This window comes from Diplotaxodon limnothrissa, linkage group LG2 (assembly GCF_057381915.1).
Source record: "Diplotaxodon limnothrissa isolate DT_005_m linkage group LG2, D_limnothrissa_male_GT1.1, whole genome shotgun sequence".
NCBI classification, from domain to species: Eukaryota; Metazoa; Chordata; class Actinopteri; order Cichliformes; family Cichlidae; genus Diplotaxodon; species Diplotaxodon limnothrissa.
Window position 1 is genome coordinate 35,908,929 of NC_140597.1, and position 13,086 is coordinate 35,922,014.

The 13,086-nt window shown below is 45.6% G+C and overlaps 2 protein-coding genes across 3 annotated transcripts in view; one reads left to right on the plus strand and one right to left on the minus strand.

Moving 5' to 3' along the window:
* Positions 1–13,086, minus strand: part of mrpl11 (mitochondrial ribosomal protein L11) — a 79,148-nt gene that overhangs the window by 23,217 nt on the left and 42,845 nt on the right. The gene's annotated exons all lie outside the window — the stretch shown is intronic.
* On the plus strand, positions 5,233–9,594 carry tmem265 (transmembrane protein 265). 2 transcript variants are annotated; one of them, XM_085372627.1, is made up of 2 exons: positions 5,233–5,254; positions 8,397–9,594. In XM_085372627.1, exon 2 carries the CDS (start codon positions 8,399–8,401, stop codon positions 9,461–9,463), a length of 1,065 nt encoding a protein of 354 aa, XP_085228753.1. In that variant the 5' UTR covers positions 5,233–5,254; positions 8,397–8,398; the 3' UTR covers positions 9,464–9,594. The 2 variants fall into 2 exon arrangements, with proteins under 2 accessions (XP_085228753.1, XP_085228745.1); XM_085372619.1 differs by lacking the exon at positions 5,233–5,254 and adding an exon at positions 6,959–7,010.

The window sequence follows — 13,086 nt, forward strand, 5'->3', positions numbered from 1 at the left end:
TTAAGCGCTAATCTACGAAGATATTTCTTTCTTTTAAATCCAGCAGCGACAGTGGTGAGTAATTGCTATATGATGCATTCGAGATCAGCGCGGCCGAGTCTGATTACTCATAATTATTTGAGCAATTAGGCATTTGCAATTAAAATCTGAGAAGTGTCTGCTTGATTTGACCCTTCCACCATATTTCTCTCTGGTCTTTTTTGACACTCTCTGTGTTAATGTGATTGGCCTTTCAGCTTCACTAACTCTTTTTAACAAGATGTAGCACTGGTGTGGCACTATAGTGTGTGTGTGTGTGTGTGTGTGTGTGTGTGTGTGTGTGTGTGTGTGTGTGTGAGTGAGAGAGAAGAGTAGGGATGGGAATGGGAAAAAGAAAGAGAAAGCGAGACAGCTGAGGTGTATTAAAGTTGTCAGAATGTGGCCGACTATCGTGTTCAGATTAAGCTGCCGGGGATTGCTGACGGTGAGGAAGTGCGCACAGTGTGTGGTCGCAGGTGTTTCTGCATCTGAGAGAACAAGAGAAAAAAAAGGAAAAAAAAGAAGAAGAAATGAGACAAAGGAAAAGAAAGAAAAAAGAGAAGAGGAAGAGGAGGAGGGAGAAGATTGGAGGTAGATGAGAAAGAGAGAGAGAATAGGTCAAGAAAAGTACTGTGCTTATGGAAGCGTGGCAAACATGGAGATAAAGGGTACGGATGCAGGTTAAGGCCTTGGGGCAGGACGGAGGATTTATTGCCCCTGGCACAAGAGGCCATTCGATAAATTGCCCCTGTGTGGTCGGCACAGAAGAGGGCTGCGATACAGTGACAAAGGTGTTACAGTGGAGAGAGGGTGGTGGGAGGCGAGGTTAATTAAACTCTTCAGTGTGAAACACTCTCATTCATTACCTTCATTAACTCGTTCATTTAATCTGCTCCGGTGTTGGCATTTTATCACATTCAGCCCCGCTGTAGCGTCATACAGCTGATTAGGTTTCATCTTGAACCCCTCCGCTGCAGGGTAACTGAGAGCGAGAGGCTGAGCACGAGGCCACTTTAGGTCTAACAGACACAGCCGCACACAGCAAACAGCACAAACTAAATTAAGTTCACGCTGGACATGCATTTTACTTGATTTTCCACAGCAGAGTGAGTGGATTAGTCTTAAAAGTGGAAAATAAAAACGATTTTCACCCCCAGTCTCCAGTGAACTGTGCTGAGGCAAGGATCCAGGCCCGCACAAAAGGGGCTAAGGAGCGCTCCTCAAACGAGCACGAGTGCAGAACTGACAGAGTGAACCAAATTACAAAGAGCAAAAAAAAAAAAAAAGCCAAAACTTCTCAGTGGTGTTTTTGCTGTGTGGCTCTTTGCTTAAAATAGACACGGCTTTTACTTTTTGTACCTGGCACAAGAAGAAGAATTTGCTGTTTGAGGGCACAGCGAAAGCAGGCGGCGGTGCGACAAAATGGATTGCATCACGACAAAACATCCCATTTTCAACTCCATTAGGTCCCCCTCACAGTCACTTCACATGATTAATCATGTGTGGAGACTACAGCGAGAACGCGGAAGCCTGAACTGCAGGCAGCTGTGGCTCCACGCTGGAGAAAAATCACAAGACACCGTGACATGTGGAGGCAAAACACTCAGAGAAAGAAAATCAGAGGCTGGAATAAAATAAGACTGCAGCAAAAACTGATAGCAATGTTTTGACAAAAGTAGCGTTGTCCTTGTGGAGTATTCAGAAAGCCAGTATTGAATTTTGCACTCTAGAGGGGTTATTTAAAGGCGAATGCTGATAAAAGCCATTTTTCGCACATGCACTGCAGGAATGAACTTTTCCAGACATTACCCAGCGGGATGGGGAAACCACAGACTGTATATAAAGGATAAAGTTATTGTGCAATTGATCTAAATTTGCATTCTTTCCAAGAGCCAGAAAAGAGAGGTTTCCCCTTTTTGCAAAAAGTATACCGAGATAAGAAAACTTGTTCACTTGATCAGTGACCTCCTGATGACTTTATGGTTTCGGTCCCTAATTTTAAGTCTTCTAAGGTTGTGCAATTAATCTTTCCATAAAAAAAAAATGGGACTGTTGCGGAGGGCCGCACCAATACGCTTATAAGTGAACTGAAACAATATTGGACAGAATTGAGTTCAAATTATTGGTGCGGCCCTCCAAAACAAAATTAACTGCCCATCCAGTCCCACAGGCTTAGAGACCAGTTGGTGCCTTCCTACCAAACACTGGTTGCTAGGGAAAAATGAGTAGTCTTAACTAGCTGCAATCGGTTGCTGAAACAAACTCCAGGAACCACTGGATTCAATTACTAAGCCACAATCATGCAGGCCTACAGACCAGTTAGTGACCCTCTGGGGGCCACCTATCTGTAGGGAGAAATGTGCATTTCCCGACTGGGGAGTCACAACTGGTTGGCGCAAGTTGCTGACTGTCAGTAGGTAAACTCTGTGGCAGAGATATATACGCTGCTGCATCAAAAAACTCACTGCAATTGCCTTGGTTAGTAGCAGATTGGAGTGCTTGCCCGCAGTTTGCGTAGAAGACTCGTCTGCAAACAACTGCCAACTACTTGCAAAGTGATTGTTCAAAATAAAAGTTGTTGCTTACTGCTGAAACCAAGACATTTCAAAGAGTGAAACTTTTACTTTGAAGGCCAACTCTCTCAATTCTAGAGCTTGGAGATTAGTTTGGTGTGCATGACAACCTGTAAAGCAAACACAGGGAGGCTTTTTTGTTGTTGTTTTGGTCTTTGCAACCAATTTCACCTTGCAACCTGCAAATATACATTGGTTGCATGTAGAACAAACAACAAAGCAGAGTTAGCTTCAGGGCGTGGCAGCTTGCTATGGAAAAGTCTCTGCAAGTGTGCCTCTGTCACAGCTGCTTCTCATTTTTCAAGTTCATTTTCAAAAACACCAAGGAGACGATGGCCGGCAAGGCTTAGGTCAATGCCTCACAAGTGAAGCTCACTATCCAGTGAGTTCACAGAGGCTATATCCAGCTATGCTGAGAACACAAATGCCCAGCACGGCCAGAGCAGACATTTAATGATCTTTATGCAGCCAGCTCCTCATTACAAAGTCCATGTGACGTCCACAACCAGGAGGAATTGATTAGGTAATTGTCGTGAGCTCGCAGTGTGTGCCCCCTGTGCATTCTACACAGGCAGCCTAAAACAAAAAATGGAGCCAGTAGCGAGAACATGCCTCCTCCTGCGTTCTACATGTGAACAACAACCCAACTTGATTGTTTTGAAACTGTCCACTGTTTATATATTAAAAAAAATGACCAAAGAGTTATATTTTGCAAAGATGTCTCTTGAGTTAAAAGGCGGTAGTGAACTTTAAAGATTAAGCGATGTGGTGATGTGGCACCAGGGAAACATGAACCTGTGCAGCCCACTCTTCATCTCTGCTGGGGGCCGGCAGCTCCAGGCTTCATTAGCCACAACCTGCAGAACATGACTGAATCCCAACTGTTGGCAATAAAGCTGAATTGTGGGTAATGTAGGTGCTGGCTTTGACAAGAAAGACAAATGTGTGGAATAAAACAGACAATATCACTGCTTCTGCTGCTGCACTGACTTTGATTATAGAAGTGGTGCATTCTTTTCAAGCACGTCTCAGGTCGTGAGATGACATCGAGGATAAAGCCATGTTTGTGGAGGTCAGCATGCGGACCATGGCTCGCTGTTGATGCCTTAAGCATTCTTGGACAGTCTGCGAGCCCATGTGTCCTTCCAAACTTCTCCAATCATGTCTAAAGCAAAAAAGTGATGAGTGCACAGTACTGTGGACAGCCTTCCCGCTCCTCACGCTCCTCTGCTATTCTCACTGTTCCCCTCGTCCTTTTTCCTGCTTCACTCTCCCTCTTTCCTCTGTGAAAGTGAGCCAGTGTGCACGGTGACCTTCAACCACACCCACAGGGGAAGGAAAAGGAAAAGAAAAAGAAGAAAGAAGGGGGGGGGGGGGAGTTAGTTGCAGAATGGAGGAGAGAATAGGATAAACATGAGAACGGGGGTGACAGAGAGGCAGTGGTAACAAAAGGAGGGCTGAGGAACACACACACATAAAAACCAACGCTGAAGTGAGGAAAATGGAAAATCTCTTCTCTCTTGGAAGCCAGCGGAGCGCAGAGCTGAATCTGACAAGAAGGATGACTCTCCATCCCTTTTCTCACCAGTCTGATTAAACCTCTCACTCTATGAACCCAGCACGCTGAGAGCCACATGAGTGAGAGAGCCGAGGACCCGAGCCTTTGCTCAAAGTGCAGGCTGGGGTGCCAACAGATACACTCGAAGGAGCAAGACCTTGAGGACAACGTGACACTGTGAAATTCCTTCAAACTTCATTTGCGGCTGACAAAGGAGCTGAAATTGAATTCTCCAACATGGAAATGAGCCACACGCCTTTTTTTGTATTTTTAAACAGTTTCCAAGCGATTCATTTTTGAGCAGATCCGTCCCAGAAAATTCCCAATCCTTCTCTTTAAGCCGAGTTAATCTACAACAGAGGAATGATTTCCTTGTGTGACTAAGACAGTAAGCAGACAGAAGGAAGCCTAATTAAACTTGTAACATCTGCCTTCTGAGCTCTAAATGCGTCTACAGGCTATAAGCATCTCTCGCTCCACTTCCTCCGCTCTTATTTCAGGCAAAGAAGGGTAAATAAGGAATCAGCCTGCTCGCAAACAATGCAACTAATCTTCTCCAAGTGGCATCATCATCATTATTACCATAAGCAGAGACTGTGGTGTGACAGAGTGCTCTAAAATATGCATTGCATCTTCTTCCAGATAAACTTCCACAGCTGATGGTGGAGGGAAGGAGGGGAAACCGGGGGAGGGTGGGAGGTCTGTGCTGGAGCACGTAGCCTGCTTACAAATTACCACCACAACCAAACTCGGACACAGCGTGAGTGAGTTGCTCCTCGTCCTCCCCTCGCTGTTGCACCGCTCTGCCTCTTTTCACACGAGCCATCTTCGCGGGAGGATCGGCCGGGATCGCCTCGCCGCTGATGCTCCACTTCTGACCGACTTCCCGGCTGCTCCGCACAGCCCGAGCCCGGCCGAGCAGCAGCAGCAGCCCTGCACGGCTCTCTGCCCCCGCTGCTATTTCAAAAGATAAATCGACAGCAGCAGACTCCGACACTGCGGGAGGCGACAGACCCAGATCGAGCCTCTGCAACAGCCGCGGATGCAGCCCGAAGAAGGAGAGATTTGCCATGCCAGATCTGCACGGAGGAGGAAATCTTGATAAGTACGAGTCGTTTCGTTTTCTTTTCCTTTTTTTCTGCTCCTTCAAACTCGAGTCTGCTTGGTGTGGCAGTAGCGGTGACTTTGCCCTCTTACAGCCTCTCCCTGAGCCCCCCTCCTGATGCCTGACTGTATACAAACACCCGTGCTGAGAGAATAAGACTTTTATCGCCGAGCGCGGCTCATCAGCGACAATAAAAAAAAGACTTTACTGGTCACCGACAGCGCTTCTACTTGGCGGAGGAAACGGGGTGGAAAAAACAAAAAACAACCCCTCAGTACTTGCTGTAAATCAAGCCAGGAAGATCGAGCCCAAGTGCAAGACGAATGGTTTGGGTAACTAAAAGCTTTGCTTTACTTTACTAACAGGCATCCTCGGATGAAGCCACAATACCTGCTGTTAATGGGGCGGTTATGAAACAGGTGTTGCAGAGAAGCGCTTTAATAGAGATCGTTAAAGGATGCAGGACGTCTCAAGGCAGCGCTGCGTGCTGGGCAGCTCCAAATAACCACATTTCAACCCGAAAGAAAAGAAAAATGTGTTAACTGTGTAGAAATACAACAGAGAGACCGTCGGGAAACTCTGGGGCTGTTACCTGATAAATCAACAGATGTTTTAATGTCTGGGGAGAGGATTTATTCAGCATTATCAGAGGCTGCTCACCTCTGACTCTATTAATTAATGGGTTTGCACATAATGGCTCAGATGCTGTCCCGATGCCCTTGGTGCTCCTGTGCCACCTGTGAAGAATTTTTGTCTGTTAGGAAAATTACTGCTCCGCGGTGGGTGTTTTATGGAGATGATCTGTAGGTGCAGACAAATTAATCTTTGCTCTACATGCATTTGTGTTCAACCGGGAATCACCTAGTATTAATAGGAAACAAATGCAAGTGGCAACCCCACCCCCTTTGCTTCATTTCCGTCAGTGTGTGTGTGTGTTGGAAAGAATTGAAGTGCTTTTTGGATGATTACCTATTCAATAGTGTACAGGGTGTGCACTCATGCCTTATGTGAGGAAGACAAGAGGTGGATACATTTCTGGGAAAAAATGGATTTTTAATGCTAATACACAAATATTTAAGCTGCACACTATTATGTGCCATCACTCATGCTTACAGTGGAATAGGCTGCCTCACCTTGTCAACAGCAGTGTCACCTCCCAGACAGCAGAATGATGAATGTGGTCATTATTGATGAGCTGAGTGGACACGCGGGCTGTCATCCCGGTCTCTCACTCAGAGCAGAATAAATTACACCCCGTTGACAGGGAGTCAAAACATAAACGCCGGCAGACGGATAGATTTGCAGGGTAAAAATTTAAGGTGCCTATGGAATAACCCGAAAGCCACGACCTCCTGAAAGCCGGCTGCAACTGTAGATGTGAACTTCTTCAACCCTCCTCCTCCTGCTCCTCTCCTGCAGGCTGGGGTTGTCCCCCAGGAAACAAATTTAAATTCCAATATCCTCTCAATCTGCGGCTTGGTGAAATTTATTCAATTTTGTGGAAATGATAATCAAGTTTCCGTGTGCGGTGAGACAAAAGGCTTCACAGACAATCAGACATTGCTGGCATGATCCACGCCTGTCCTCCCACCGTCCCTCCGGGGAGATTAATCAGTCGAGATCGTTCCTTTCCTCATCTCTTTGATTCATCGGATTCAGAACAAACCTTTAATGTCTGTGATTCTTCAATAGTCGCCGTGATGAATGCATCTGGATTCATCCAGACCGAGCAGGCTCGTGAAACGCACGCGTTCATGTAAGTGGGTGGAAGTCACTTTCTATCTGCATTTGACTCTTTTCCTTCTTCATCGCTTCCCCCCCCTCTCCCCCTGAGCTTATTTATGAACTATTACCATCATGCAGTAACACTTTATTAGGCATGTAGACAGCCAAAAGGCCTATTAATCTTTCACTTGCAGTCTTATTCTCCTCTTTCTCTCACTCTCCTCCCCCCCCAACACACACACACACTATCTCAAAACCCTTTTTTTACCCAGTGGAGTTCTTCAGCCCTCTTCAACGATGGCAGAGCTCCTGTTAGTCTTACAGTGGGGGAAGTGATGTGTCTTCCATCGGCAAGATATCAATACACATTTTTCACGGAGAGACTTTTCTCAGAGGCCGCGATCATGCTGACAATCTCTTGCTCGATCACGCTCAACTGTTGCTGTTAGGACACATCTGAGCTGGTAATGATTTTATATTATAATGCCATCGATCCGGTTGATGGGTTGACACCCGGGAGTGGTGCTGGGCAGATAACAGACAGTCCAGTGGTGTGTGCTGTGCTTTTCAGCTAAATACGATAAAGAGACATTGGTTCGACTGCACTGTAAAGTCAGTGATTATTTCTCATGCTGAAATCAATACTGGGGTTTATACTGTCTGTGGCTGAGATAGGAGCTGTGACAAAATAACGTGAAACCTCATTTTCAGCCAAATTAGCATTGCCAGCCTGCACTCACATGAATGCACAGTGTGTACACAACGACACGAGACGATCGCATCTCTGAACAAATAGCAAAAATATCAATATTCATCCGAAATGATAGGGGAATTTGGGATGATTAAAGGCTGCAGCACAGTATGAGAATAAACACGGCACGCTATAGAGACAAAGAAAAGGCTTTGACAGGGCACCTAGCTGCGCCTGAATGCAATTAATTAATAATGAATAAGCTGAGAAAAAAAAGGATCAGAAACAATAAACAGAAAAAAGTAACAGCTGAGAACTTCGGGGGGGAAAAAAAATCTCTGATCTCCGAAACAGCAGCAATGTTAGGACCTTTATGGAAAATGAAGACTGTTTAATTCAAAGAGCTGCAGAGGGGAAGAAAAAAAACCAATTTAATAGGCTTCCCAGCTTAAGCAGCCAGGGTGGATGTAGCTCTGGCCAAAGATGAAGGGTTCTCACTGCTTACTCTGCAGCTATTGTCTTTAACCATAGCAACCAGCATTAAATTGTTTTACATGTTTGTTTTCAGGGGAGGAATAAAAAAACAAAAAAACAAGCATGTTCTTATCCTGCAGATTTGTCGGCTTTACTGGGGACAGATGGCACCAAGCACATCGATGTGAGCAGACTCTGAATTTTGTCGATGCAACAGATTTCCCACAGTGCATCTGTGTATTTCTCTTTCAGGCATGGTGCCTACGCCCCAGGTGTGCGTATCAACCCTGGTCACGGTGAGCACGATGGCAGTGGTGGACCTCTACTTGCTGGAGCAGAGCATGCTGGGAGCTCGGGGTCTTTCAGGACCTAGCGTGTGGCAATATGTGGCAGTGTTGCTGGGCGATTTGGGCTTCCTGCTTGCGCTGCGCTTCGTCTCAGCTGGCGTGGTGTCTGAGGCGCGGTCGCCACGGCGTGGATTTGCCAACGCCCTCTGGTTCCTGTTCCTGTCCCTGCTCCAGCTCAAGCTCTTCTTCGTCTGCCACAACTACAGGCAGGAGCGTCGGCCACCTGATCCTCTGGCCAGAAAGACCCTGACGCTGCTGCTGTCCATCTGTCTACCCTCCCTGTTTCTCATCCTGACAGGAGCTGACCACATGACTCCGCAGCGGAGGAAGCAGGAGGTGCGGGGCCGGCTCCTCTGGGTGGTGGTTGACTTGCTGGATGTGTTGGACCTGCAGGCGGGGCTGTGGGAAGCCCAAGGAGGGTCTGCAGCCGGTACTGGAGGGATTGTAGAGCAGAGGCTGCCCATTTGGGCTGAGGGTCTGGTTTTCTTTTACTGCTATGCCCTCCTGCTGCTGCTGCCGTGTGTGGCACTCACAGAGCTGGGAGCCACTGGTCTGCCAGGACAGAGAGGACCCCGCAAGGAGGCTTTGTACCCTTGGCTTAGCTTGGTCACTATCAATATTTTCACCTTAGCCCTGAGGGGTGCAGGGATGCTGTGGTATAGGGACCCCCGCGTGTCCACTGTGTTTCTGGGCAAGAACCTGCTGGCTCTGGCTGTGAAGCTGAACTCAGCCTGGGAGAGACATAAACAGGAGCGCGGTGCTGCAGGAGGCGGGACTGTGGCAGGAGCAGAACCGGGAGACTCGACCTTGCCAAACACGGGTACAGAGCAGGGAGAGGGCCAGGCCCAGGGGAAAGCTCCTCCCTCTAATTATCACACACTGTCTCATTCTCAAAGCCACTCGCTCTCCCACGTCAGCCTGGAGCCCACAGCGACGCCTTTAGGACCCTCTTTCATCTCCCATGAACTTTAGAGAATCACTCTGAACGTGCACGCGTGCACACAGGCGTGCACCACAACCACAGTGAAAATTCACGCTGGTATCACATCCAAACAGATAACTGTACTGAATTTCAGTACAACAGCGGAGGTTATAATGCAGAACTGTGGAATTGCATTTGGCAAGTTTGGCTTTGTGCACATCTTGTTGTGCTCAGAATAACTCTAAAAGCAGTGCCGTGATTTGTGGATGTGTATTTTTAAAAGTCAACACTGTGAACCCATCTGTCAGATTGTAAAGACTTTTTCAGAAATGTGTGCTGAAGTCTGCTATTGTTCATCGTGGTTTAATCTTGATTTCGCTGTCATCACGTTTGTGGAATTGCATTGTCAGATTTGTTTTTTTCCCCCCTTTTTTAAAGAATTCTGCTTTCCTGATAAATATCTGCTATCACTGATTCATTGCAGCTGTTTAGGGGCGAGAAACAGAAATTTGTTGCACAGATTCATGAGGTTTCAGGAAAAAAAAAAAAAAAAAAAAAAAAATCAGACTCGACTCTCTTCTGCCAAAAGACCATTAGATGCCAAAACACAGCTTCTGACCTTTCAGCGTACATTTTCTCACTTCACTTCACAGTGCAGAGAAACAGCGAAAACTTTAATACACAGAAGTGGTGATTCATTTTTTTTCCTTCAATACCACAGAGCCAACATTCAAAAGCCATCTACCACTAAGAACTCTTCACCGTGCTTCAGTATGTTAATGCACAGTCTAACCTGATGACCCTTTAAATCAAAGTAATCACGATTGCAGGTGATTCTACTTTAAGATTTCCTTTTTTTTTTACATGCCCGAAGAGGTACAATTATACAGTTTTTCACAATATTGTAATAGGATGAGGATCTCAGATTTTTTCCCCCTCTTGTATTCTATAATAGATTTAATTTTCCCATGACTTCCCAGATATATTCTGCAGGGTCCCTGCACCAAGGTTGTTCTCTCATTGATATTATGTACTAGTTTGTCTTGTCTGAAAGAAAATGTTAATGAGAGGAATCAGTCACTTTGTCATTTAGTTGGAGTGAAAACCTGCAGACTCACGGGCATCACCGTAGAACATCTCTAAACTTTGTTTACAATTTGTATGGCATGTTTTATCTAACTTAAATGCACATCAGTTAGGTAGACTTCACTACCGTTTCCTGTTTAAATCATCCAGCAGCAATTTTAACAAACAACAAAATGTACGCAAGTCAAGTAGCCAGCTACAAAAGACGCTGTTTGCAGTAATGCAATCTTTCATCGGCTGGGCTTAAAGGTGGGCATCGAGCATTTTGTGTCATCTTTGTGTACAGTAGAGCTCTTTTTTTACTAAATTGTTTACCAAGACTGAATACCAATGTAAGTAATCCCTTTAGAGGTTCAAAATGCATTTAAAACTCGTGTTTTTTGTGATCTCTTCTTGTCCTAAAGTGTCATTCATTCCAGCCATGTATCCAACCGTCAAATGTCTTTTTTCATTTTATATATATAAAAAAAGAATCATCTTTTTAATTCCATTTCAAAAATGGGTGAATCCATTCATTCACAAACTTATCAAGATGCCGGGCAAACGTTGGAGTGTGGCTCAGAGCGGCAGGCGTAAAGGATGTACAGTACAGTCAAGTGCCTTGTTTCCTCATGGTGCAACGAGCCCCTGGGTTGTCGTACACATTATGTGTACCATGTGGAACTTGGACATATGCCATGTGTATACTGTGAAGTTATTCCACAGCTGTTTTCAGCTACACCTCCAGGACAGACCGCAAACTAATAAAGTATTTCATAGTCGCCTAGTGTTGACAGTTCATTGGCCATTACAAAGAGGCATTATTGGCAGAAAAGCGCGCACACACACACACACACACACACACACACACACAAACAGAAGGAGTCGGTCCAAATTATTCAAGTCCAAGAGACCTCAGAGGCAAATAATCGCCTCCTCCTTGCAAAACCTCCACTATATTAAAGTCAATCAGCTCTCATTGTGCAGTCACAGGAAATTGCATGTTTTTATGTTGTCCTCATGCTGAACTGGTTAAGCGAATGGAAGCCTCCCGAAATGTTCTCGGCACAACAGTGCGCTCTTTGCTCCATGGAGAGGCACACTGACGAAAGGCCGTCATTTATCACAGCGGCCCCATCAGCTCGGATCCTCTCGCGGTAATCCTTGAGTGTGCTGTTGTGTTGTCTGCCGTTAATGCTGAGAGAGGGAGAAGTCTTGATGTGATGGGGTGCGCATGTCAAGAGTTGTAGTAAGTGCGTGTGATGTTTTTCAGAGAGAACTGGCTCTTTGCTCACAGCGGCTATGAATGCACCCATCAGCCTGTCCTCTGAGCTTTAATGGTCCTATTAATTGAAATTGAGGCTATCTGTCAAAATGCAAGTGCTCATTCTCGCTGCTTTATGCTTGATTTACAGGCTGCATTTACAGGATGTATTAAGACTAATGTACATGCTTCACCACAGAAAGAAATTCATTTAAAGTTTCTGTGGGGAATTTTTCTCCAGTTCAGATACACTTTTAAGGAAAAACCACAGAGGGATATCGAGTGTAGTAGACAGCATCCAGCTCTCGCCTACCCTCTTTCTTTCATCTCCCTCTACTTTGCCCACTCTACATTTCAAACACATGCATTCTGGATGCAGTCCCTGTTGGGCACCTCTTCATATTTCTATTATACTAAAAGCAGCAGCTACATAGGCAGCTGCCTCTGCAAATGACTACCTCCTAAAATTTGTTACACCTGTTAGACTCTGAATACAATGCTCAGCATTTTCCCTCAGCTCCCACCAACTCCCATAACCTGAAGAAAAGTGCTCGAGCTACGCACCTATTTCCATTCTTCTTTTGCCGCTCTTTCCGGTGCTCCTTATCCTTCCCTTCCTCTCGCCTGTGCTAATTTCAGAGCTGTCACTTTTCCCTTTTTTTGTCTTGTATTCCTTTTATTTTTCTCGTTTGTTTAAATTTGCCCTGCAGCCGACAGGCAGCCTACCTCTCTGCACTTCCCCTGTCAAGAGTGGTTAGTCAGAGACAAGGAGAAAAAAAAAAAAAGCTGAGGGGGAGAGGCTGGCTAAGATTAAAGGAACGGGGCTACTGCCTGAAGCAGAGTGGCTGCTGACTGCCATTTATTTAGCGTTTGCTCCACACACACAGTGAGCTTGATGGAACAAGAGAACAGACAGAGACAAATACACACAACATGCTGCTTCGACAACAATGACATCTCAAACAGTCCAGAAGGCGGCACCTTTAGACAAACATATGGCTTTGTTTTGCTTGGTTGAGCACTTCGTTGCAGCCCATCTCACCTCATTACCCCTGACGCGGCGACAGCTACAGTATGCCTACGAGCTCATGCCCATCTCTTCTGGCAAAAAAAAGAGACACATTTAACAGACAGATGTCTAAATCATTCATCAGAGCACGCACACCATCAGCAATGCTGCTTTTGGAGAGAACTTCAAAGTATACTCTAACAGAAAGAAATGATGCAAAAGAATCTGAGACTCTTATGATATGCAATGCAATAGTGGAGACAAACGCATACTAATACAGGTCTCAGACCTTAAGGTGACATTTACGTAATGCCGAAATTACATAAAGTCAAAAA

What these genes read in the sequence shown, in the direction of transcription:
- tmem265 (XM_085372619.1), top strand. Translation starts at nt 6,959, where the DNA reads ATGCATCTGGATTCATCCAGACCGAGCAGGCTCGTGAAACGCACGCGT. An exon ending in CGTGAAACGCACGCGTTCAT is followed by an intron (nt 7,011 to 8,396) that starts GTAAGTGGGTGG and finishes TTTCTCTTTCAG; the next exon opens with GCATGGTGCCTACGCCCCAG.